The following is a 26,321-nucleotide window of genomic DNA, read 5'->3' as shown; positions in this document are numbered from 1 at the left end:
AAAGAATGTAGGGACTCAACTTTTTATTACATGAAGTTTAAAGGTTTCCCCATCTTAGCTGGAGAGTATATATTATTTATGCTCATGTTGTTTTCAGTATCAACATTCAGACTGCATTCACACTTTTGTGTTTCAAATGTCAATTTTAAAAGTCCACTGAAGTATTTCATGGTTCACTCCAAGGCACCGTTGACAGTTTTTGTCAGGTTGTATCCCAGCAGCATTTACAACTTCAGAGTCAAAAGATTTTGACAGTTTTCTTCAGTAAATCCATTTAACACTACTCAGAAACATGAGGTTGATCAAGAATGAATAAGTTTATGTTTAAATCCATCAAATAGTATCAACAACATTAATTTTGCTTTAGAAAATGCACTTGTGGAACTGACAAAGTACTCATTTTATAAAGCCTGTCTATTCCATTAGGTCACTACGATGCTTACTGATTAACAGCTATAGTCATGTAATGGAAATATCTGACAATGTTGATAAATGTTAATAACATTACATCTTTAAGATATTTTGTTTGTTGCAGTTAGACTTTTATAATATTTGTATGCCTTTCTAAACTTGTTGTATGTGTCCAGAACACTTTAAAAAAAAAAAGAAATACATCTTTCATATATTTTAAAACTATAAAGTCTTAATATTTCATTGGGTTTCTAAGGATCAAAATGCACTACAAAGCATTTTGATTTACATATCTTAGTACTTTCTTTAAAACATTACTTACCATAGCCCAAATCAACTCAGCTCACAGACACTGGATCATATTTGTCCCACACAACTCTTGCCATAACCAAAGATCATTTTTTTGGCACACTTGAGTTGGGATATATATGAATAGCATTGTTAAAACACAAGTCATGTAAACTGTCCTACAGATCCTGTTATAAAGAGAGGATTCAATTACACATAGAAACACAATATGGTCAAACCTCTCAGAAGGACTTATTATAATTTTCTCCTTTCATTTCATTCATATTTTTTTTTGCTTCTGTAGGGGGCATCTCTAAAACATGGATGTTTTAGGGTATTTCTCTTAACAACAATGAAAGCAAGACAAAAACAAATTAAAAAGTCTAGGTGTCCCTAAAAATAATCATAAAACAGTACTTCAAAAGAAATGAAACACAAAATTGACAAACCTAATGTTGAAATTGTGATATGTGATAACAGTTTGTTTTCACAGTTACTGTTGTAAACTAATATTGCCATTAAACATTACACACAGCCAGAAACATGTACAGCTCAGATTGAAAAAGCATTACTTCACAATCACAATTTCAGTCTTCACATATGGACTTTTTAAAAACTCTTGAAACACTCCTGCTACATCAACTTTTTTAACGGCGGCCCTGCGGGGCTAACAATAATCCAAAACATGAATCCATATAAACACAAAACACCTTTTAACACTTAACAAGAAGGGATTTAATATAAAATGACAAAAAAAAAATAACAAACAATTCAACAAAGATCAATAATAGTCCAACATGACAAAACACAACAAAAGCCCACAAATCCCATGAAGGAGAGGCAGATGGGCAGCAGTCCCCAACTCAAACGCCTCCCCTTGACTGCAGGCAGCTGTGGTCTTTTAAGGCCCACCGCCAGGTGAACCTTGTTGCCTCAATCAGGAGACTCTTGCAGAGAAGGTGACAGAGGGGGGAGGGACACAGAACATACAGCCGTAACACTGAGGTTTTAACTTTAAATGCAAGAAAAAGAAAGAAAGGTCCCATGGTCATTGATAAACACAGGCTACTCTCAGCACTGCAGCAATTCTATAAACAGTACTTCAGTTATCTTCTTTAGACAAGAATACCCTAAAAAGGCACTGGATTAATACAAACATTGTATATTTCTCTCCTACATAACTTGCAGAATTAAGAAGTCACTGTGCAGGTGTTAGGGACAAACACAACCACACTATTTGGTAACAAAAGAAGGGCTCATATCAGAAAATATTCTCCTTAGTTCCTTTGTGTTCTAAAATATGGTTTCATTCCTTATTTCTTCTGTTATCTGTTAGTTTTTCCTGTGTCAGTCTAGAGGAGGTCGGTCTCCTTTAGAATGTATTGTTGATTAGCCATTTTGGCATCAGTGCCAGGTGTCCTTTCTAGTCATACAGAGGACAACACTTCCCCTGATACCTCCCTCTCTCTTTCCTTCCTCTCAGCTCTCTCCACATCCATGACAGTGAAGAGAGGCTCCTGGGCTGTGACCGAGTCCTGCCGGTGTTTAGTGCCAGCAAAGGGTGTTTTGATGAAGGTGTCAGAGTAGCGTTTCCTCAGTTCTGGGTCCGGACAGAACAAGTATTCATACAGGGCTGCAGCCAGGGCTCCACCCAGAGCTGGACCCACCCAGTACACCTAAGGAGCAAAAACACACACATACACAAACACAAAGGAAAATTACTTCCATAAAATACAAATGTCCCTTATTAATGAAACCTACTTTTTTGTTTTACACTTTTCAAAAATAATAATTTTTTGGCTTGTGTGCCTTTATTGAGAGGACAGGACAGTGGATAGAGTAATAAACTAGGAAAGGGAGTGAGCAATGACATGCGGCAAAGGACCACCCACTTTGAGGACTATTGGGTGCTCTATTCATTCTCTATTCATTTAAATAAAAATGTTTTGAAACCTAAAATGTCAACTTGATAGAATGGTTTCAAATTAATCTATTAAGATATAACATTTCCAATATACCATACAGCTCAAGGAAACATCCTGCAACTTAAACAAACAGATCAGTTCAGCTATTTTATAAACTAGCTACAGAAACTAAATCCAGCTTCAAAATGGATAACTATATATAACAGATATCAATACAGGCTGTCTTTAACCATTAACAAATAATGGCACTAATAACATAAAAAGAAGCAAAAATAAAAACAAACAACAGCAACGACAGCAACATCAAAAATAAAAGAGGGTAGATGTCAGACTGTACAATTGACAGCACGCTCGTGCAAACATAGGTTCCTCTGAGTCGCTGCTGTAGACGGCCTGTTGCTGTGGATGTGCCGGACTCCAGCGGCAACAGCTACTACTACTACTGTCTGTCTAATTACTATCTTCTCGCTCTCTCTCTTATTCTCTTCTATCCCGCTTTCCAACCCCAACTCGAGGCAGATAGCTGTCTAACATGAGTCTGGTTCTGTTGGAGGTTTCTGCCTGTGAAAAGGAAGTTTGTCCTCTCTGCTGTAGCAAGCTAAATACTGGTAGGTGCAATGCTCATGGTGGATTAAGGTGAGATAAGATAGAGGTTCTGTCTGTAAGAGGGGACTGGATCTTATCCTGTCTTGATGTTTGGTCTTTTTTAATCATTTAACACAGAGTATGGGTAGACCTGCTGTGTTTGTAAAAGCATCTTGTGATAACGTTTATTAGGATTTGGCGCTACACAAATAATGATTATTTATTTATTTATTTATTTGTGGCTAAAAAATCATGGTTATTTTTCATGTTGGAGCCAAGTTCTCAAGTTAATTATTGTGCATTTTGTCAGTCAACATTAAAGACCAAATTAATTTGATACAAAAGTTAAGTTTCTGTGTTTGGAAAAACAAAGTCTTCCCATACCTGTAGATACTCATCTATAGTTTCTAACTCATAACAGAACCAAAATCAAGTGTATTTACCCAGTGATTATCCCAGCTCCATGTGACCATGGCTGGGCCAAATGACCGGGCAGGGTTCATACTGGCTCCAGTGTAGGGAATCTGAAGGAAGAATCACAGCTCATGTCAGACCACCATCACAACGTCTCATTGTCTACCAGATTAAACAAATCAAAAAGTCTGGTAAAAATCTTTCAAATGCTTTAACCATCCTAGATCCATGGTTGTTGCATTACGACTTCACTTTCAGCTGACCTAAAAAGATACTCGTCAATGTTTAATTTGTATTTTTTTTAAATAACACATTCACTGGATCCACTGTATTCATTTGAACGGCGTGCAAACAGTTCTACAAGGTCCTTTCCCAGTTTTAAAGGTGACATATCATGCAAAATTGACTTTTTATTGGTTCTCTACCTGAAATATGTTTCCCTGGCATGTCTACAAACCCCCCGAGAATGAAAAAAATCCATTCTGCCCCTGTTCTGATTTCTCCACCTTTCTGTAAATGTGTGCTGAAACCAGCCGTTTCAGACTTCCGTGTTTTTGTTACGTAACAACAATATCCGGTCTGTCACGGAGTCAGAGCTCGGAGCTTGTTCAGCCCATAGACTGTATAAAATAATACTGAACCCCTCCCCCGTTTTTCATTACCTGCACATGTGTGCTAACAAGGAGCTTAGGAGGGAGGCATGCTAGTTGTAGGCTGTCTTAATAAACACAAAGGTCGGTTTTACTCCCCACGTCTGCAGATTTGAAGATCTAGTGGATGATTTTTATTTGTCATGGATAAGTGCTAGCGCTAATTAGCATAGCCACATAGCTATATGTTCATAGCTGTAGCTGTAGCTGTAGCTGTAGCTGTGTACCAAGACACATGTCAACATACTGACAAATAAAACAACAAGAAACACTAAATCTGTGACCAATCCTTCATAAAAGGTCCTGCTGCCTTTCTGGCAGAGGTCGGTTTTACTCCCCACGTCTGCAGATTTGAAGATCTAGTGGATGATTTTTATTTATCATGGATAAGTGCTAGCGCTAGTTAGCATAGCCACATAGCTACATGTTCGTAGCTGTGTACCAAGACACACGTCTACATACTGATAAATAAAACAACAAGACACACTAAATCTATGACCAATCGTTCAGAAAGGTCCTGCTACAGGCGCCTCTCCGTCAGGATCAGATTCAGAGGGTTGAAGTAACGCGATCTCTGAGCAGCCGTGTATATTCAGCCAACATGTAAACATTAGATCAATGTGCTGGAGAGCCGAGGCACATCCACTTCCGGAGGGGGCGTGGTCAGAGATAAAACAGACTGTTCTGAGGAGGGCTGAAGAAGAGGACTTTTCAGGCATGCCAAAATCTGATTTCAAAGTGTTTTTTTGAGCATAAACTTTAAAGACATGTTTTGGGGACCTCTTAGACCAATATATATTGATGAAAAAAGCGTGATATGTCCCCTTTAAGGACTGAATTTGACAGGAAAAAAATCTTAAATATTTAATGTAATCATTACAATGTCTAGAACATGTAGATATTTGGTCATTTTTGCCATATTTGACTTGGAAATTGATATGTGTATGTTGCAATATTACAACGCTGGGCTTTAGTAGCCATAATAGCATAGTGCCTTACACATTACAAAGGGCTGTTAGATTTCTTACTTTTAAATATTGATTCTTCAATATCAATACCTAATTCATTTTAGGTATTTCTTCAGTAGATATTTCTATAATTTTGTATTTTAACATATACCATGTGTTTAACATTATTCTTATACTTCTTCCATTTCAGACTACCACAACCAAAAAGGAATGTCTATACTGCTTGAAGGATATGATTGCAGGTGTCCATACAGTAAACAGAGCTGCTCGGCTGTAATCTGTAATGCTGGTCAGGTAGTATTAAAACTTAAATCTAAATTTTAAATGTTAAATCTAAATCTAAATTTTAAATGTTAAATCTAAATGTTGAATGTTAAATCTAAATGTTAAATGTTAAATCTAAATGTTGCTCTGCAAACCTAATTATTTAGCAAATATGCAAATTCACACTGCTGCCTAGCGGAAGTATGGAAAATAAAAGCTTTATAAAGCCAAACATTTATATTTAAATTTAGCATTTAGATTTAACAGTGATTTTAACTTAAATATATTTGTCACTGCAACAATAAAGCGGAAACAGATTCCAAATATTGCTCTAAATGTAACAGAAAAGAGACATTTAAACGTATACGTTTTATGATATTTTGGAGCTAAATGTAGAAAAATGTTTCTTTCATTGTAACGTACTATTAATTTCTCTATTATCAATTTCATTTTATATCATATTGTTCTAAATACTGAACAAGTACTCTGTACTTACAGCAAACAGGTGACCAATGCACACAGACAGGCCAATTGCCAAAGCAGATGAGCCCTTCAGGTCATTCCGTTTGTGGTCACAGGTAGCAAACACAGTGAAGACGAGCTGAAAGGTGATGAACATTTCCACCACCAGGGCGTTCCCAACAGAGATGCTCTTGTTTACCTGGGTCATGAACAAAACAAGAGATAATATCATCAAATACTGATAACCCCTAAAACCGTGTGATCTGATCTGTAGGCTATGTAATACATGCAGAATACATTGATATGTGAAATTACTGCAACTATTCCTTAGGGTGATATTCTTTGTTGCAGTCTATGACTAGATTTCAGTCAGTTTTGAATGATAACTGTTTTTTGTGAAAACTCTATTTAGAAACACAAATCAGACCAGTTTAAAGGACATCTAAATCTGCTGTTGAGTAAAAAATAAGAAATTGTAAATACACACAGTTTTAGAACACAAGATAACAGCACACAAGTCAAGAGTAATTATTAAGTCCAGTAATTATCTAAGAAATTTAGTTTGAGTCATTTCTTTATGTAGCATGTCATCTGTGAAGTGACTTATTTTCATTAACAAAATTTGAAAGCTTTCCTGTCAGTTGATATTTGTAAAGAACACCAGACAGGATTTTACCATGACTTTTCTAGAAGGAGTAGGATTATGATAAGAAAAATAGTAAATACCTGCTCTTTTACAGGATATAGACTATTAAAGTTCTGTGAAACTAGCAGTTAAATGTTAGTATTTGCCTTCAAAAAAAGACACACCGTGGTTACCCCCATACCGCCCCTAACAGAGGCTGGGGTTATGCCAAATAGAATGGCAGCCCCTACAATGGCTCCAACACACTGGGACAGCAGGTAGAACACAGCCTTTGCCAAACTGAGCTTCTTGGTCACCACCATCGCTGCTGTGACTGCTGGGTTAATATGAGCACCACTGATGTGGCCGAAGCACTGCACCATGGTGGTAATACTCAGGCCAAAGCAAAGTGAGATGAGCAACAAGTTTGGGGGATGGGGAACCTCCTCAACAGCCCCCCAGTTGATGGTTGATCCCAGGCTGAGCAAGACGAAAAGCACCATGGCAAAGAACTCAGCCCCCACACAGCGCCAGAACTCCTGAGTCCAGATGCCTTTGAATGCAGTCATTTCTTTGTTCACAGTGCAGCACGATGGAGGCCAGAACTGACAGAGTGGGGTACGGCAAGGAAAGCAACACCTCCTGGAAAGGATGACAGGGAGGCAAGAAATGTTAAAAATTGGGTTAGGATCTGTAAACCGAATATAATCACAACATACAACAAAGTTTGTACGTTGAACAGAACTTTGGAATTTGAGAGGCTGTTTCTATTTGATGGTTGTCATTGCAGGCAACAGATCCTTCAGATTCTTCAATCCTCTCTCTTGAGCACTTTCTGAACAACTGAGACTCAAACAAGAAAGATATTCATTGGTGTGATAGCCCTCCCACTGCCCTCCTCCATCTGTTGCTCCATAAAACACTAGTTAGAACTTTTTTCTTCTTTGCCACTAATTGACAGATATCCTGCAGACAACAGATAGATCATACAGCTGCCAAAGCTGTGGCTACTTACTTACTTATTATATACATCATTTTTGGAAATTGGGTAAATGTCCATTGTTGTTGTTTAAGGATGTCTCATCTGAGGAAAAACTGACCCTGTATTTCTTAAATCCTTTATGCCTAAATCCGTATTTGGCTGATCAGCTTTCTGCCTCCACTTTTAATTTGATGATTACCTGTAGCAGATGTTATTAAAAGGCAATCAAAAAGAAAGTGTTATTAATATGTAACATGGACAAAAGTTACACACTGAGCCTGGAGCCTTAATTTGGCTGGATGTTTTTTTGGCCCTACACATAATTAGATAAATACAACCAAATAAAATGAGAGGTTAGGGGGTCATTTTGGACATATGACCTAGCTGCAAAGTTTTATTCTACTAACTAGATCACAACTAACATTTTCATTTACTTGCATTTGCATACATTTTTATAATATAGTTTTAAATAAATAAGCATTTATGATATAGTTATTTTTGGGATTAGAGACAAAAACTTGTTCTATCTTGGTCCTTTCATTTTAAAAAGGGAACCCATTTCTGTGTACACTATGGTCTCTTTGTCTATCTGTATTAAACTGGAACAATATCCTACCATCATAAATTCAGGAATGCATTTCATAAAATAATTGTGTTGGTCCCTTGTCACATTGTAGTTCATACATGGAAGCATAAATACAGTAAGGCCATTGTAGGACAAAATAATTACTGGGCTAAAGGAGGAGGGCGATATTTTGAAAGAAAAAAAACCTTTTATGACATCAAAGTGATACATTCACAAGAAAAGGATTGGTATAGTTTGTGCGATTTAAGTAACTGATTGACAGAAAAAAATCTCAAATTTCCATAAAATAATAATGCATTAAATTAGAAGTGATTAAGTCATGGATTTACATAAAAGTACACAACATTTCTCAGTCACAAGTTCATGAGAATAAATGGTGTGGAGCCAGTCTTGGAGATGAAGGTCAGCTTGCCATTGAGGGCATGCACTTTTTGGTCAATCTCCAGCAGACTAAGGATGTTTGTGACTCCCTGGGATGAAGAATTTTCTGCTCACAAGAACCTTCAAAATAGATCAACATGCTCTGCACTTTACTGCCTCAAACCTAGTATTCCTACAGGTGCTGACTGCTTCAGGATGAACAGCAGTAGTGTCTGACGTCGTCATGAGCACTACATACTTCTGCATTGGTGTGTCAATGTCGTTCTGCAATACTCTGCCCAACTACTAGCCAGCAGTGCAATTTCTATGCCAGTTATATTGCCAGCTCCCGGTCCTGCTACATTCCCGTGCACAGGAATCTATGGTGACTCTGAGGGTATTAGTTGAAGTTGGAGCTGAGAAACGTTGTGCCACAGTTGATCATACTGCAAGTATTGCAAAGATGAAAACAGGAGATGTAATATATGGTCGATCTATGCTGATTCCTGAAATGTGATGCTACCCAGTGGACCAATCACAGGGCTTGCGGTCTGCTTCACCTCTATGCATAGTTACATTTTGGAGAAGATGTATGTCAGGCTACTTGAGTAGGCTTCTGTGCATGTACAGCTGTAGGCTACGGCCCAGGGCCAATGCAGAAGTATAAAGCAAGAGTTTTATTTCATCAGGGTTTGTCCATCAACCCCCCCAATCCAACAGCCGTCTTACCCCTTTGCAATATCACAAAAATGATACACACCGTGTCTTAAAATGACACTGAAAACCATGTTGCATAAGATTTGTGTGTTAAGATGGAAAATATTGTATTTAATTTTTTATCTAAGTGTTGAATCAATTAATACGATTAGAAAATGGTCTTCAGAATGCTTCAAGAGGCAAATCCATATTAATCATACATTTCTGTGGGCATACCCCCCTGGCCCTCAAGCAGCCCAGGTACACCACTGGTTGCTGCAGGCGGTCTGCTGCCATGGCCTTGCCTGACTCCAACTGTGGCATACTGTTAATATCAACCCTACCTTCATTATCACTGTTAATGCTAATGTTAATTTAAGAACAGCTTGATCCCAGCTTCTCTATTTAATATTATCATCATAATTGTAAATGCTAATAGTAGACATGATGACTTGAACTACTATTGCTCTTAAAGTCAGTCTACTATCATTATCAATCAATCAATCTTTATTTGTATAACGCCAAATCACAACAAATACTATTTCAATTTTTTTTACAAACAGAGCAGGTCTAGACCACTCTATGTTAAATTATTAACAAAGACCCAACATCAAAGACAGGATAAGATCCAGTCAGCTCTTACAGACCGGACTCAGTCTGACCTCATCTTAATCCACCATGAGCAGAGCACTTTGCAGCATTTAGCAAGTTACAGCAGCGTCCTTTTAACAGGCAGAAACCTTGAGCAGAACCAGACTCATGTGAGAAAGCCATCTGCCTCGACCGACTTGAGGTTGGAAAGAGGGATAAAAAATATTATTACTTTGCCATTCCTTAAAATAGTACACCTACTTTTATCATTATTAGTGCCTCTGTAACCATAAGTCTGTATGAGCTAATGTTGTTTTTGTTGTTGTCTGTCTCTTTTAATCTTTTTCTGTCTACCCCACCCAAGATTTTCCTTGCCACTGTTACTTGCTAAATATACATACAATACAATGTGCTTTGCTCGTAGTGGATTTAGATGAGATCTTATGTGTTATGACCCTTGATGTTGGGTCTTTAAAATGGATGAAAACATAAATGAATGAATAGTAGTGTGGACACGCTTTCTTTGTTAAGTATCTAAGTACCAATATAATTAAAACAAGAAAACAGAATATGTTTTATCTATACTAATAATTGATACATTAATATGTTAATCACTTTTATGTTAGAGCTGGTAAAGATGAATCTAACTTCAGTTAATTTAGACTGCTGTCTATGAATTTTCCCACATGGCCCAATAAAATATTTCATACTGAATATAAGTGGCTAACTTTTTTTTTATAATATTAGCAGAGAAATGTGTTCTGAAAATATTATTGATATACTACATTTTATTCAAAATGATAGCTAGAAATTACAATAAAAAACATAAACACCCACAAAGAGCTGACATAAACTATCCCCTCATGTGCAATATTTGTATTTATAACTGTGCAATAATATCCATGTCAAGTGCAATACCAGGAACTGTGAAAACTTTTCATATGTGCAATATCTTAGATCCAAATACCTCTTCTCCCGACCTGACTGTATATATTCGACATTTGTTTCATATTATTACTATATTTATATTGTCTTTTATGCATATTTCTACCTGTTTTTATTTTATTTGTATTTATAACATGCACCTCCAGGAGCAGCGCTTCAAATTTCATTGTACAACTGACAATGACAAATAAAGTCTATTCTATTCTATTCTAAAAAAATATCTGTTAAATTTAACACTTGAGCAAAAGCATCACATTCCATCTTTCAAAAATGTTGTCGTGAAAATGTCAGGTTATCATTTCTCTTGGAATTATCTCATATGCAGGGAAATATGTCTTAGGTGCCATGCATCTTAACTTTGGGATTGAACGCGTGCAAGGGACTGTTCTTCAATTGAAAGAAATGTGGTCACAAGTAAAAAGTTATAACCCACTCTCTACACCTGAAGGTGTCAAATTACTTCAACATTTAAACAAACTCGAGGAAGCAGAATTCAAAACATAAAGATTAATAATTAAAAACAAGTATATTACTGTCGTGATTGTCCATAGCCATTATTGACAACACTTTAAAGTCAAACCTGCACTTTAAACACATAATCCGTGTTTTTTCCTCCTCAGAATCATGCTTACTTTTTATTATATCAAGTATTAACTGACATCTCCTCTCCTATATTGTTCATAGAGCATTAGTCGCCACAGCGGCTTAACAGCAATGGTGTTGTCACTGTTACTACTCCGATAATTCAGTTGTGTGGTCACGTCAGTGAATTTACAACCTTAAGTCGTATCAACTCATCCACCGCGCAAAGCCTAACACTACTGCTATCAGTTTCTGGAAAAAAATGAATGGATCATAAGTAATGAGTGATTCAAATGCCTGCCTCTATTAATTCCCACAAAACAGACTGCAGCAAACAGTATCATTTAAACAGATGGGCAAAAGGAGTGATGCGTATGCGCTCCCATATAAAACAAATGATACAACACCATCGATTCGGTGGAAAGACCAGACTTCTTCCTTTAGAAAAAATGTAACTTTGTCTGAATCTGTGTGTGTAAATGAAGATGTCATTGATATCTGAGGAGCAGCATTTCGGTCTGTGTCTCTGTTGAAAACTCTCCGTCCCCAGATTCGTGCGTCGCGTGTACTCACCTCAGGCGCTCTAATGCCCCGCCGCCCTCCGTCATGACTCCATCACTATGCCGGGTGTCTCTGTGCTTTATAGCGGGGCTGTGTGCGTGTGTGCGATTGTTTGTTTAACGTCAGGGTCTGGTTTGCCCTGGATTGGATTGGTTGGGATCTGAAGCAGCAACAAATAAAGAGGAGACCGTGGTTTCTTTTGGGGAAAATAAGAAAAGCATGAGAAGAAATGCTATCATTTCTCAGTTATGTATGCCAAGCCATTTCTTAGTTGTTTTACCTTGTCAGCTATTTTCCCCTCACCCAATCCCAAAAAAGAAAACAGTTAACACAGCTTGTCTTGGAGCCTAAACTGTAATGATTCTAAGGTTACATTTCTGATGTTATTTTGAAACGTGATTTATTTGTTCATTTTGGGTACATAAATAAGATCGCTTGAGGCACCATGCAGTTTTAGTTTAACATGAATTACAGAATACTTTTGGAGACGAGCTGATGATTTTTCACAAACACTTCCATAAGAACTTAATAAAAAACGAAGCTGCTATAAGTCAGCTGAGCTGAGACACATGAGGTTTAAATCTTTAATATATAAATATATTTGTAAAGTACACAGGTAGGCTATTAAAGAATTATGTCACAAGTGTTCATATTAAAAATATAGCCTACTGAATATAACTTAGGAAGACGTGATCTCTTATCACGTGACAGTAAGCTTAAGGAAAGTATTTATGGCCCAATATATCAGGGTGTGACAAGTGGGAAACTGAATGTGCATTATTTAAGAACTTCTTTTGGACAGATGTGTTTCTCTGTTCAGGGATCAATACAAAATCAATTTCAGAAAGGAATCAGTCATACAAAGATGTAGGCTTTAGAGCTGACGCAAATGTGTGAAGTCTTGACAAATTAGCGTGTGCACCTATATGAATGTGGACCCCACAGTGGCTCCAAGTTATAGTTCAATATTTGAATATTTCAATATTTGGCGGACTTTCAATTAATCAACGTCAATCACTTATTAGATCATAGAGATGCAGCTCCTCCACACATGGAATCCCCACTCTGTATTTGATATTTCAAAACGTATTTACTCATATGTGACATTCATGACTAAAAGCTGATTTATACTTCTGCGTCGAATTGACTGAGTAGCCTATGCTGGAGGTCCTCGTAGCTCCCGTACCAACACAGAGGCCTACACACTATGCTGACGTTCACCTCCTCCAAAATGTAACTTCCCGTAGAATCGATGCAGACTGTAAGCCCTGTGATTGGCCGGCTCGGCGCCACTGCATTACCCGCATTAACAACACTTCCAGGATCCCCGCTCATCGGCCGTGTATTTCATCTCCTCCTCTCTATTCTTCATGTAATCATGTCTGTATGATAAACAGCAACATGTATCAGCTGTAGATTAACAGAACACGCTCTGAATCTCTGTGGAAAAGGAAACAGAGATCGTAGCGGGGCCGGAGGCAGGCGACCGGACTACCAGAGAGACCACACTGCCCTCAAGCGTTCAGAGGAGAATTGCTGCCCGACATGGACACATCGATGTGCAAGTATGTGGTGCTCATGTCTGTGTCAGCCCCTGCTGTGTAGGGGAGATGCAGAAGTATAAATCAATGCCGGGGGAACTGGCACACTGACACACTGGGATCCTAGCTCACCCTCTTCCCCCCAACCCCTTCATCACTTACTTTAACTCTGCCTGTCCCATTAAAGTTACTAACCATAGACCTTTCTGGAGTCCCTGAGCTCCATTGTCTCGTAGATTCCTCTGAGCTGTCGTAGACGTCCTCCTGCTGTGGACGATCTGGACTCCAGCTGATACGGACGTGCTGGACTCCAGCGGCAACAGCTTCTACGACTCGTCTCATCACTATCACCTCTCTCTCTTACTCCCCTCTATCTGTCTTTCCAGACCCAACTCGGTCGAGGCATGATGGCTGTCTAACATGAGTCTGGTTCTGCTCGAGGTTTCTGCCTGTTAAAAGGAAGTTTTTCCTCACCACTGTAACTAGCTAAATACTGCGATGTGCAATGCTCATGATGGATTAAGGTGGGGTCAGACTGAGTCTTACCCTGTCTTGGTGTTGGGTCTCTGTTCATAATTTGACATAGTGTGGTCTAGACCTCCTATGTTTGTAAAAGCGTCTTGAGACGTTTGTTGTGATTTGGTGCTATACAAATAAAGATTGATTGATTGATTGATTGATTGATTGAAATCAGCCTTTAGAGTCCTGCTCCAGAACCCTACGGAAGAGGATTAGGGCTACTGACAGAAAAAAAATAATTAAGGTGCAATAAAGATATTTTTTATTATTCTGAGATTAAAGTCAGAATTCTGAGTTTTTTCTAAGAATTCTGACTTTTTTTCTCAAAGTAATAAAATATATATATATATTGCACCTTTATTCTTTTTTCAGTGGCCCTAATCCTCTTCCGTAGAACCCAGGGTTACAAAACAGATTTAATACTAAGCAGTGATATGTAACCAGTAAAATAAAATATGGTCATGATCAGTATGATGACTGATAAATACAGTCTTTTTTTTTTTTTGCGATTAATTGTTTTTTATTTCAAAGAGAAGGGCATGACATATTTCAAAGGCAATAGTACAGCAGGTTGTAAGCATTTCTCTTTAAACTAGAAGAACTAGAAGCAGCGTTCTAGGCAGACATGGTACGTCTATATCCAACAAATCTGATAAGGTGGATGACACTGAATTCCAAAATGACGCCACATCAGGACACTCCCAGTACATGTGTAAGAAAGATCCCACATGGCCCAGAGAGCATAGATCACAAATAGGAGAATGTATGAGCTTCATCAAATATCGCTGTCTTGGTGTAAGGTACATTCTATGTATGAATTTGAAGTGTATAAGTTTATGATCAAGGTTTTTTGATGTTTTATCTAAATTGTCCCAGACAGTTGACCAACATATTTCGTCACTGGATAGACCAAGGTCTCTGGTCCACACTTGATGAACAGCCAGAGGGCCACAACAGGGTTCTAGTATGAAAGAGTAAAGGGCAGAGACAAGGCCTCTCGACCTCACTCCCACATCCAACTAAATACAGTCTTTTTAAAGGTGACATATCACGCTTTTTTCATCAATATATATTGGTCTAAGAGGTCCCCAAAACATGTCTTTAAAGTTTATGCTCAAAAAAACACTTTGAAATCAGATTTTGGTCTGCCTGAAAAACCCTCTTCTTCATTCCTCATCAGAACACTCTGTTTTCCCTCTGACCACGCCCCCTCAGGAAGTGGATGTGCCTCGGCTCTCCAGCACGTTGATCTAATGTTTACATGTTGGCTGAATATACACGGATCGCGTTACTTCAACCCTCTGAATCTGATCCAGAATCTGATCCTGACGGAGAGGCGCCTGTAGCAGGACCTTTCTGAAGGATTGGTCACAGATTTAGTGTTTCTTGTTGTTTTATTTATCAGTATGTAGACGTGTGTCTTGGTACACAGCTACGAACATGCAGCTATGTGGCTATGCTAACTAGCGCTAGCACTTATCCATGATAAATAAAAATCATCCACTAGATCTTCAAATCTGCAGACGTGGGGAGTAAAACCGATTTCTGCCAGAAAGGCAGCAGGACCTTTTCTGAAGGATTGGTCACAGATTTAGAGTTTCTTGTTGTTTTATTTGTCAGTATGTCGACGTGTGTCTTGGTACACAGCTACAGCTACAGCTACGAACATGTAGCTATGTGGCTATGCTAATTAGCGCTAGCACTTATCCATGAAAAATAAAAATCATCCACTAGATCTTCAAATCTGCAGACGTGGGGAGTAAAACCGACCTTTGTGTTTATTAAGACAGCCTACAACTAGCATGCCTCCCTCCTAAGCTCCTTGTTAGCACACATGTGTGCAGGGAATGAAAAACAGAGGAGGGGTTGAGTTGTATTTTATACAGTCTATGGGCTGAACAAGCTCCGAGCTCTGACTCCGTGACAGACCGGATATTGTTGTTATGTAACAAAAACACTGAAGTCTGAAACGGCTCGTTTCACACACATTTACAGAAAGGTGGAGAAATCAGAACAGGGGCAGAATGGATTTTTTTCATTCTCGGGGGGTTTGTAGACATGCCAGGGAAACATATTTCAGGTAAAGAACCATTAAAAAGTCAATTTTGCATGATATGTCACCTTTAAAAAGATCATCGACACCAGCTTATGTACAATTGAATTAAAAAGATTATCATAAGAATATACTGCACATAAAATTGATTAATGTCATGGATTTTTTTAAACAAACAAAATAATCATTGTCTCATAGTTTAAACAGTCATTTTTTTCTATTTAGGGAACTAAAAGAAGCAGACATATATGTTTACTTGCCAAGTAGTTGTGAAGGATGGTTAATAGAGTTCAGAGTACTATATTCCTGTTGTTTAATGATGACCAGATACCATAAATATCATATCAAATGTTAATACTGTGAAAATAATTGAAACTTTTGTTTTGAAAAGTCCTGTAAAGATAAGTCTCACATACTAAGTTGCATATGGAGCGAGGGAAAGATGTCCAACCCTATCATAATACCACAAGTCTCAATGCAACTCCTTTCTAATAACAGCAGAAAGCATCAAGTCAGAGCTCGAGTACACAACTGTAAGAAGATTATAAACCACCAAGCACAACAGATTGTATTCCAGCAAGCTGTCTTTGCATGTTGTCAGTACTATTGTTTGCTAAATGGGCCCCCCACACAACACCCAATAATCCTACTAGATAAATAGTGACATACTGCCAGAACACAAAGCTGCTAGTGTTTATGTGTCATCATGCAAGATACAGAGCAGCCCTCCCTCTGGCAAATCATGCAAACAACCAGCACACATCCCACAATATAAACACACACACACACACACACACACACACACACACACACACGCACACACACACACACACACACACTTTATTGTATCTGTTATGTAAGAGTTACATAATAGCAACAACACCAAAAAAGAAAATTAATAAACTTGGGATACTGGGGCCACTGTTTAAAACAAAGTGGTGCATTACATAACCTCACAAGTAATAAACCAATTGTTTTCACTTGTAGGGTTAATCAGAACAAAGTATTTGCATTTTTATTTGACAGGGTTTTTGAAGTATTTCGACATGGTGATTCAAATATTAAGAACTGTAGTAGAATTTTGATTAAATTCAGGCAGTTTAAGAACACCTTACACTCCTTAATGCTGTTTCCTGATTGTCTTGCTCCATGTATTTTATGTCCTTGGCGACTTTCTCAAAGACGTCAAGTCATCTCCTTATGTAGCTATTAGTCATTTTAAATCATATGGTGCTATTTGTAATTTTCTTTTTTTCTGTTCTTCTTTTCTTTTTGTTGTTGTTTGTGTTTTGGTTTCTCCCCTCCCTTCTTATTTTCATTTTATATTTTTGTTTAATCTCAATCTTTTTAGGGAGTCTTTTTAACATGTGGCAAGGAACTACGGATGTAAAGTAGCCTTTTGGCTAATTCTGGCATATTTACCGAAGTGTTCATTAATATGCTTGGTCCTTTTAAATAAAAAATAAATAAATAAAATAACACTGATCATAAATTAATAAAATCAACACAGCACCAGCAGCTAATAGAAGTTGTTTTTGGGTTAAACTTCATGGAACAGAGATGTGTCTTTGCAAAGATGTCAGTAGGACCCTGCCCTCGGATTGCTCTGATGTTAAACTTTTATCAATAGTGTTGGCCTCCCCTTCTCTCTCCCTTTTAAAATCGAGCAATTGCACTAATCATGGTCCTCTTATTTCAAGAAGTTCAATGTTTAAGATTCAAGAAATTCTATTGTTGCTCCAAATGTGATAATAGTGATGTGAAAAATATTTTGAGGGTTGGGTCTATGAGAGGGCAAATATTAAATATAGAAAACAAAAAAATTTAACAAAATAAAAAAAATGAACAAAAATGAAATTAGAAAAATGGAAGTAACACAGTAAGCAGTAATACGGATACGATAAAGTAGCAAGAAAATTAAAGAAGATATGAAAATCATGAAATATGAAGACATACACAGTAAACCACTGAAATATACTGAGGTAAGTATTGTAGGTGTTGTAATACACTTGCGTGTGTTTATAAAGTTGAATCAATTTAAAGGTCTTATGGCAAGAGGGAGCTGTTCCTTAGTTTGCTTGTGTGTGCATTTGGAGTCCTCTACCTCCGACCTGAGGGTAGAACAGGCTATTGTGAGGGTAGGTTGAGTCTTAAATGACCCTCAGGGACTTTCTGAGGCACTGCTGGACAAACAGCTCCGACTGGCTGGGTTGCAGCCAGTCCATGCTGGTACAGCTGCCGTACCAGGTGGTGAAGCAGTATGTCAGGGGGTTCTCTATGGTGCCCTGCTTGAGGTCACTGAAGATTTGGGATCTAAGTCCAAAGTTTACTCCCAGGTATACTTGCCACTACCTCATGAAGTACCTGAAATGACTCTACACTCTCCAGTCACTATACCACAAGGTCGTTCTACGTAGTGTTAACAATAACTTTACATTTTTGTTGCAAAAATAAGGTTTGCTGTAATACTAATACAAGCCTTTTCCCCCTTATTATTGTTACAAATACTTATCAATTTCAGTGATCAAATAATCCCTCTGTTTTCTTGTTTTACTCCTTCCCTTCTTTCCTTTCTTTTTAGAATTCCAAGCAAACAAAAAGCTCAGGTTGAACACTTTTCTTTAACAAGCACATTTTTTGGCGCTGTTCTGTGGTTAACTTTAATTACAAAATTCATAAAGATAATGTACAAAAAATGATACTTATTGATGTAAATCCACCTTTATTCTCCTTTTGTTGTTGTAGCCCTGTAAACAACCCCTTAGAGGCAAAGGGTCCATCTCTTTCTCAGAGATGTTCATCTCTTTTTCAGGCTAACCTGTCCTTGCCTTCAGGCTGTTCCATGGGCAACCAGTCAGTCAGCCTGTTGTGTTGCTTGTGTCTAGGGGTATTTCTGCTGTTTGCACTTGCAGCAAAGCCTGTCTGTGACCAGGAGCCATGTCAACATGATGTATTTGGTTGAATTACAACATAGCTTTGCCATGGTAAAAGTAAAAGGGAGTGAAAAGTAGTACCATGAAAATCAAGCAGGCATATGAAGGAGAACTCTAAAATATATACTTGTAGGTCAATAAGTTGTACAGTTGACTGCCTGTCGAATGCTGGATGTGTCTCGTGTTTTTATTTATTTATGTTTGTCCACTGTTTTAATGATTTTTTCTTTTTCTTTTATTACTGTTCTTTTATGCATCGTTTGCACTGAAAGGGGTTGCACCTCAATTTCGTTCTACAATGTACAATGACAATAAAGATATATTCTATTCTATTCTATTCTATTCTATTCTATTGCTGTTTGGTGCAATCAAACATCACGGTGCAGGGCCTTTTAACAACTGGGCCATACCTAAATGACAGAAATATCTTTTGTTAATCTGACCATGAGATGCTGCAGTTCTTAGTGGTGAGAAATTCACAGCTGCTGAAATGTATTGGGTGGGGTAAGCAAAAAAGGAAGAACAGAATTTCAAAGTGAGGGTCTGCAGAAAGTGAGAGCTCCTACAGGAACAGAAGTTTTTGAGGGCTTAGGGCCTTCTCTTTGTCTGTTTTTAATGAAAATAAATAAATCTGCCTGGATATCCTCTTGTCTGGCAAAAATGCAAAACTGCCTGTTACCCAGCCAACATCTGCAACCTGTTCTGGCTCCGTCATCTTTTTGCAGGGAAGGACTCTGTCAGAGGCCGAGCTGAAAATCTCCTTTTTTAATATGCAATGTTTGGATACTCCTATAAGACTTTGTTAGTATAAATCAATCAAAAAACCAATGTTTATTTATATAACGCCACTACAAATGTTATCTCCAGGCAATTTTACAAAAGAGCAGGTCTAGACTGTATTCCTTGTTATTTTATCAACAAAGACCCAACATCAAGACATACAGTTAGGCCCAAAAAGAGATAGCAGAAATGTTAGGAGTGGCCAAATCAACAGTTTGGTACATTCTGAGAAAAAAAGAGTGCACTGGTGAGCTTGGGAACTCAAAAAGGCCTGGACGTCCACGGAAGACAACAGTGGTGGATGATCGCAGAATCCTTTCCATGGTGAAGAAAAACCCCTTCACAACATCCACTCAAGTGAAGAACACTCTCCAGGAAGTAGGTGTATCAGTATCTAAGTCTACCATAAAGAGAAGACTTCATGAGAGTAAATACAAAGTATTCACCACAAGGTGCAAACCATTAATCAGCCTCAAAAATAGAAAGGCCAGAATTGACTTTGCCAAAAAACACCTGAAGAAGCCAGCCCAGTTCTGGAACAGCATTCTTTGGACAGATGAGACTAAGATCAACCTGTACCAGAATGATGGGAAGAAGAAAGTTTGGAGAAGAATTGGAACAGCTCATGATCCAAAGCACACCACATCTTCTGTAAAACATGGTGGAGGCAGTGTGATTGCATGGGCATGCATGGCTTCCAATGGCACTGGGTCACTTGTGTTTATTGATGATGTGACAAAAGACAGAAGCAGCCGGATGAATTCTGAAGTGTATAGGGATATACTTTCTGCTCAGATTCAGCCAAATGCAGCAAAGTTGATTGGACGGCGCTTCACAGTACAGATGGACAATGATCCAAAACATACTGCAAAAGCAACCCAGGAGTTTTTTAAAGCAAAGAAGTGGAATATTCTGCAATGGCCGAGTCAATCACCAGATCTCAACCCAATCGAGCATGCATTTCACTTGCTCAAGACAAAACTTAAGGCAGAAAGACCCACAAACAAGCAGCAACTGAAGACGGCTGCAGTAAAGGCCTGGCAAAGCATCACAAAGGAGGAAACCCAGCGTTTGGTGATGTCCATGGGTTCCAGACTTCAGGCAGTCATTGCCTGCAAAGGATTCTCAACAAAATATTGAAAAGTAACATTTTACTTAGGGTTATGTTTATTTGTCCAATTACTTCTGAGCCCCTGAAATGAGGAGCGTTTGTATAAAAATAGCTACAATTCCTACATGTTTAATCATATATTTTTGTTCAACCCCTTGAATTAAACCTTAAAGTCTGCACTTCAATTCCGTTGTAGTTGTTTCATTTCAAATCCAATGTGGTGGCATGCAGAGCCCAAATCATGAAGATTGTGTCACTGTCCAAATATTTCTGGGCCTAACTGTATATATAAGATCCAGTCCCATCTTACAGGCAAGATTCAGTCTGATCTCATCTTAAGCCACCATGAACAGAGCACTTTGCAGCATTTAGCAAGTTACAACAGCAAAGAATAATGTCCTTTTAGCTGGCAGAAATATGAGCAGAACCAGACTCATGACAACCATTTGTCTCGACTGTGTTGGGGTTGGAAAGGGGATAAAGTTACACAGGTAACAATCGTGTACTGGTAAAAACATGCTTTAAAAACCTAAGGAGCGTTATGAAAGTTATCTAAAATGGTCAATAACAGTCTTACATTTTTTATTTTTTATTTAACCTTTATTTAACCAGGTAGGTCAGTAAGAACAAATTCCTATTTACAGTGACGACCAGGCAAAAGGCACAGCCTTTTGAGGGGTAAAGGGTCAGGGATAACAGTAATGAAACAAACACAAGGGTAAAAACATAAAAGACAAGTTAGAGATGACAGGACTGAACAGAGCAAACAACGAACAGCGTCAGCAGGAGTCCAGGATTAAAAGGATTAAAAACAGGTGCAGGTGTGTTTAAGAGAGTCCATGAGAGAGTTCCTGAAGGCTGATTATGAGATGTAGTGGACCAGTTTTAAAGTTTTCTGTAAATTGTTCCAGTCTGTGGGCACAGCAGACTGAAATGATGACTGACTGATGACTGAATGTGTTTTGGGGAATTTCAGCAGGATCAGGTCGGCTGAACGTGTGTTGTAAGTGGAAGGTGCAGGTTGTAACAGGCTACGTAGATACAGAGGTGACAGTCCAAGGAGAGTTTTGTATATGAGCATGTACCAGTGTATTTCACGGCGGGTGTGTAAGGATGGCCAGTTTACAGAGGAGTATAAGGTGCAGTGGTGACATATACCCTTCAATGTATCCTTTCTGTAAAGTTTTAATACTAGTGTCTTGTTTTGACATGAATTAATCTAAGTCACTGCTGGGATTCACTGTTTTAATGTAGAACAATGTAATGTAGAACAAACAGCAAAGTTATTCTCAACCTGAGTATAAGCTGTTAAGCAGTGTAGCTAATACTAAAGTCATAGGAGCACATGGTTGACTGAAAAGTGTGCAGAGTTAAACAATACAGGACAGTGGGACTATCATTTCCAAATACCACATCTGGTGTCCTCATGTAGGAATGAGTGCAGGTTCTAAGCCTACCCTATAAGAGTATTCAGGGCCTGCAATATCTTTTATTTTATCTGTAAACAATGATGTGAGATTTGAGAGTAACTCAGTGCTTAGATTTCCCTTCAGTATTGATAGAGACAGGTATAGAGGGGGAGAGGGTCGAGAGGTTCTCCCCCAGGAAATTATGGTATCAAAGCTTCTTTCCTCCTCACAAGAAGAAAAGAAGACCCTCATCTAGAGCAGGGGTTCCCAAACTTTTCATTCCAGGACCCCCAAAATACAAGTGCCAAAGACTCGCGACCCCCACTGTCCCTCAAAGTGTTTTAATGTGGCTTCATTTAGCTGGTCTGCAGAAAATTAACCTACCTATATGAGAATGTCATACAGGTATCTTTTTGCCAGATGACTGTCATATAGTCATCTGGCAAAAAGAATGGCAGAAAACTCATCACATTTTCTATTTTCAAGGTTAGCTACTATTTTTGTCGTTATTTTTTTCTACTATAATTGGTAAAATGTACTATTTTAGAAAACTAAAAAAAAAAAAACATTCTAGAAGACATCCTACGACCCCCCCTTTGTGTCTTGTGACCCTCACTTTGAGAACCCCTGATCTAGAGTTTATAGCAACATCATTCAGATCTTTTTTTTTTCAGATAAATCAAAGTCCAATAGGACTTTCATGAAAGCCAGTAATCCAAAAAGACAGGCGCTAGTCTTACCCTAACTGGAATTTAAAAAAAAATAATAATAATAATCTAGGCAAAACTCAAACTTCATAACTATGTAATAAACTACCCATACAGGCAAAATCTAGTGTATTTTACCCTCCCTTTTTTGATCACTGTTTTTTTCTGAATGATTTATATCTGACAAAAGTTAACAGTTGAGCTAGCATCTTGCATGACAAATATGTTTGATTAAGTGAATGTTTCAGCTGTGACTTTTCTATAAAAACAAGTGAGACACAGTGTCTTTTTTTTTTACCATCTTTGAAGTGTACGGTGTGTTTAATCTGACACCTAGCTGCTCTTATGCTATTAGCATACACACCTAATATTTCAAACAGAGACTGTGTAAAACAGATTGAGTCTTAGTGCTGATTGCTACAGTTTGCCTGTCTGTCAGTGAAGTCAGCTGTGCCCTTGAATAAGCAAAACTCATAACCTTAATAACTAATAATTTCTAACGCACCCCCAACCATGGATAGAGAAATGAGTGTTTGAAACAAAGTCATTTTTTGGACCAGGCTGTAAACAAGTTACATTTTTGCTGTAAAAATATAAAAGTGTACATGGGGCTTCTGGGGCTTTTGAAGCCAGTGTCAAGGGGAAACCTGCGGAAATTGAGTCTTTAGCATTTTGGCATTGGTTTCATTTCTCATGACTGGAGCTTGCTGCTTGATCGCAAACCGCTGAGAACTCACAGGACAACTTATAATAACAAATGGTCTGTTTGTAACCTGCAGCAAAATCTGCTTTATTATTCTGCTTGCATCGATTCACTTTGTGTGTCTGAAGTGTCAATTTATTAAGCCTGCATCTGAGCACTGTTGTGCATTAGGAACAACAACTATACAAGAGGTGGAGCTCTTAGCAAATTCAAATGCAGGCGGTCCATTCCTAAATTGGATGAATGAACACTTTTTTCCACTCAAAATGTGTTTGAGCAGAGCTGAGCAGGGCCTATACCCTTGCCCACAGCTGCTCTTTCAATATACATTCAATGTAATAATAAAGTGTCTAAGCATATTCTGCTAAACACTGGTTTAGATTTTATAGAGTGCTTTTTGGCAAGTTTAGTCCTCTGGAGGGCAATAGAGTAGTGCAAAAAAGAGTTCATTTATATAGTGAGAGGATGTTTTATTACATTCTCTCTCTCCCACTATATAATCAGCATTTCTCTTTGTCTCTTCCTTCACATTCAGCAAAGGCATTTACTGTCTTTATCTATCCCTTATTGAAAAATATATGTTATGGATGTGGGCTTGTCTGACCACTTCTGTGTGTTTTTTACTGTGAATGATTTTATACAAGAACAAATCCCTGAATGAACTGTTAGGAAACGCTTTCTTACTACTGAAGTGGCTGCAAATTGTATTGATTTTTTACATAAAACTCCTCCAAATATTTTACCTTCTTCCTGTGATTTTATCGTTGACAGTTTTAACAGTAAACTTCGACCAACACTTGACATAGTGGCAACACAGTGGACCACTCAAATTGAAAAAGATAAGATCAAATCCAACGCCACCCTGGAGAAACAAAGGTATCATCCAACTGAAAAGAAGCTGTCGCATAGCAGAAATAAGGCGGTGAAAGAATAAACTAACAGTTAATTATCATTTTTTTAAGGAACAAATGGATATCTACAACAAAGCAGTTCAACAAGCAAATTAGACAACCACAACAACACAAAAATCCAGTTCTAAACATCAATGGCTTAATTAATCCTGCTTTTAATCAACGTTGCGGTGTATATTTAGATGCAACATGTGAAGATTTTGCAGTCCACTTCACGGGTAAAATAGAGTCCATCGGGCAAAATCTCTCTCACAGCCATCCAAGAAATTTTAAAACCCCCAGAGTCTTTGTTTTTAAATGAGGAAACACTGGAGAAGTTTGTCCTGGTTGATGTTGAAATGCTGGGTAAAGTTATTTCCCAACTTAGCCCAACAACTTGTCTTTTAGACCCAATCCCAACATCCATTTTTAAAACAGTTTATATCCATTTTATACTGAGTTATTAAACATTGTTAATTATTCTCTTCAGATGGGTGTTTTCCCCACCGCTTTTAAGAACGCCATAGTTAAACCTCTTCTGAAGAGAAACAATCTGGATTCATCTTTACTGGATAATTACAGGTCAGTCTCTAATCTACCATTTTAAAGTAAGATTTTAGAAAAGCTTATTTTTAATCAGCTAAATGACTTTATGAACTATTTTAACATTGATGAGATCTACCAATCAGGTTTTCACTCAAATCACAGCACAGAGACAGCACTGGTCAAATTGGTGAGTGATCTGATGTCCAACATGGATCAAAGGATGCCCTCAGTTCTTGTGCTGCTTGACCTGAGAGCAGCCTTTGACACTGTCGACCACACAGTTCTTTGAAACAGACTTCCCAATTTTATTGGCATCTCCGGCGCTGTTTTTAACTGGTTTGAATCCTCACTAACAGAGAATTTTATGTCAGCATGGGTGAACATTCTTCAAAACATTACAAAATTAATTGTGGGGTTCCCCAGGGTTCAATTTTAGGCCAAACTCTTTTTAACTTTTATATGTTAGTGTCATCAGTGCGGAAGTGGAAGTGTGGAAGTGTCATCAGGAGGCACGGCATCAACTTTCATAGCTATGCAGATGACACACAGCTCTATATCGCTGTGTCTCCTGATGACCCAGGAACGATTGACATACTTTTTAACTGTATTTTAGATATTAAAGGTGACATATTACACTCTTTTTCATCCAAATATATTGGTCTAAGAGGTTCATTCATTCTTATAACTGTTTTATTTCACCTTACTTTATTTATTTATTTAATATCTAGTGTAAATTGTAGTCCCTGTTATTCTATTCTATTTTATTTATTTGTGGATTTATGTATTACATTTTTTAAGAATAGCATCTTATTTTCTTTTAATATTTTAGTGTTTTATTATCTTCTGTATTTTATTTTGATGACTTTAATTTCCTGTGTTGAGTTTTAACATCTTATTTTACCCAGTGTTTCCTCATCAAGATATCATGAGAGCATTTCCTCAGTTAGTTCAGCAACTTCTTATTTATTTTCCATTCATTAATTTAATTAATTTTTTTATGTTTTTATCATTATTGTTGAATTAATTTTGTTCTAAGCCTTAGGATTGTTGGGTGGATTTGGGTCAGGTTGGGTTGGGATTAGGATGAGGGGGTCTTTTTCTAAATTTATTCTATTTGAGTTTTTTTTTTTTATGCACAGCACTTTGTGTTGCAATGTCACTGTATGAAAAGCGCTTATAAAAAAGCCTGTATGATTGATTGATTGAAACAATTTGTGGAAAATGTCCAACCAGT

General features: G+C 37.8%; 1 protein-coding gene across 1 annotated transcript; it reads right to left on the bottom strand.

The window, feature by feature from the left end:
- Positions 1 to 650: 650 nt before the first annotated feature.
- On the bottom strand, positions 651 to 12,031 carry LOC117825980 (aquaporin-4-like). Its single transcript, XM_034702004.1, has 5 exons — positions 11,908 to 12,031; positions 6,778 to 7,234; positions 6,002 to 6,166; positions 3,653 to 3,733; positions 651 to 2,375 (listed from the first exon to the last, which is right to left on the bottom strand). The coding sequence occupies exons 1-5, from the start codon at positions 11,940 to 11,942 to the stop codon at positions 2,127 to 2,129; spliced, it is 987 nt and encodes a 328-aa protein (XP_034557895.1). The 5' UTR covers positions 11,943 to 12,031; the 3' UTR covers positions 651 to 2,126.
- Between the last annotated feature and the right edge of the window lie 14,290 nt (positions 12,032 to 26,321).

Source organism: Notolabrus celidotus, chromosome 2, assembly GCF_009762535.1.
Source record: "Notolabrus celidotus isolate fNotCel1 chromosome 2, fNotCel1.pri, whole genome shotgun sequence".
NCBI classification, from domain to species: Eukaryota; Metazoa; Chordata; class Actinopteri; order Labriformes; family Labridae; genus Notolabrus; species Notolabrus celidotus.
The sequence above is the reverse complement of the archived record's forward strand: the minus strand, read 5'-3'. Positions and strand labels throughout refer to the sequence as shown.

What these genes read in the sequence shown, in the direction of transcription:
- LOC117825980 (XM_034702004.1), bottom strand. Translation starts at nt 11,942, where the DNA reads ATGACGGAGGGCGGCGGGGCATTAGAGCGCCTGAG. An exon ending in GCGGTATGGGGGTAACCACG is followed by an intron (nt 6,167 to 6,777) that starts GTGTGTCTTTTT and finishes TTCATGACCCAG; the next exon opens with GTAAACAAGAGCATCTCTGT. An exon ending in GCATTGGTCACCTGTTTGCT is followed by an intron (nt 3,734 to 6,001) that starts GTAAGTACAGAG and finishes TTCTTCCTTCAG; the next exon opens with ATTCCCTACACTGGAGCCAG.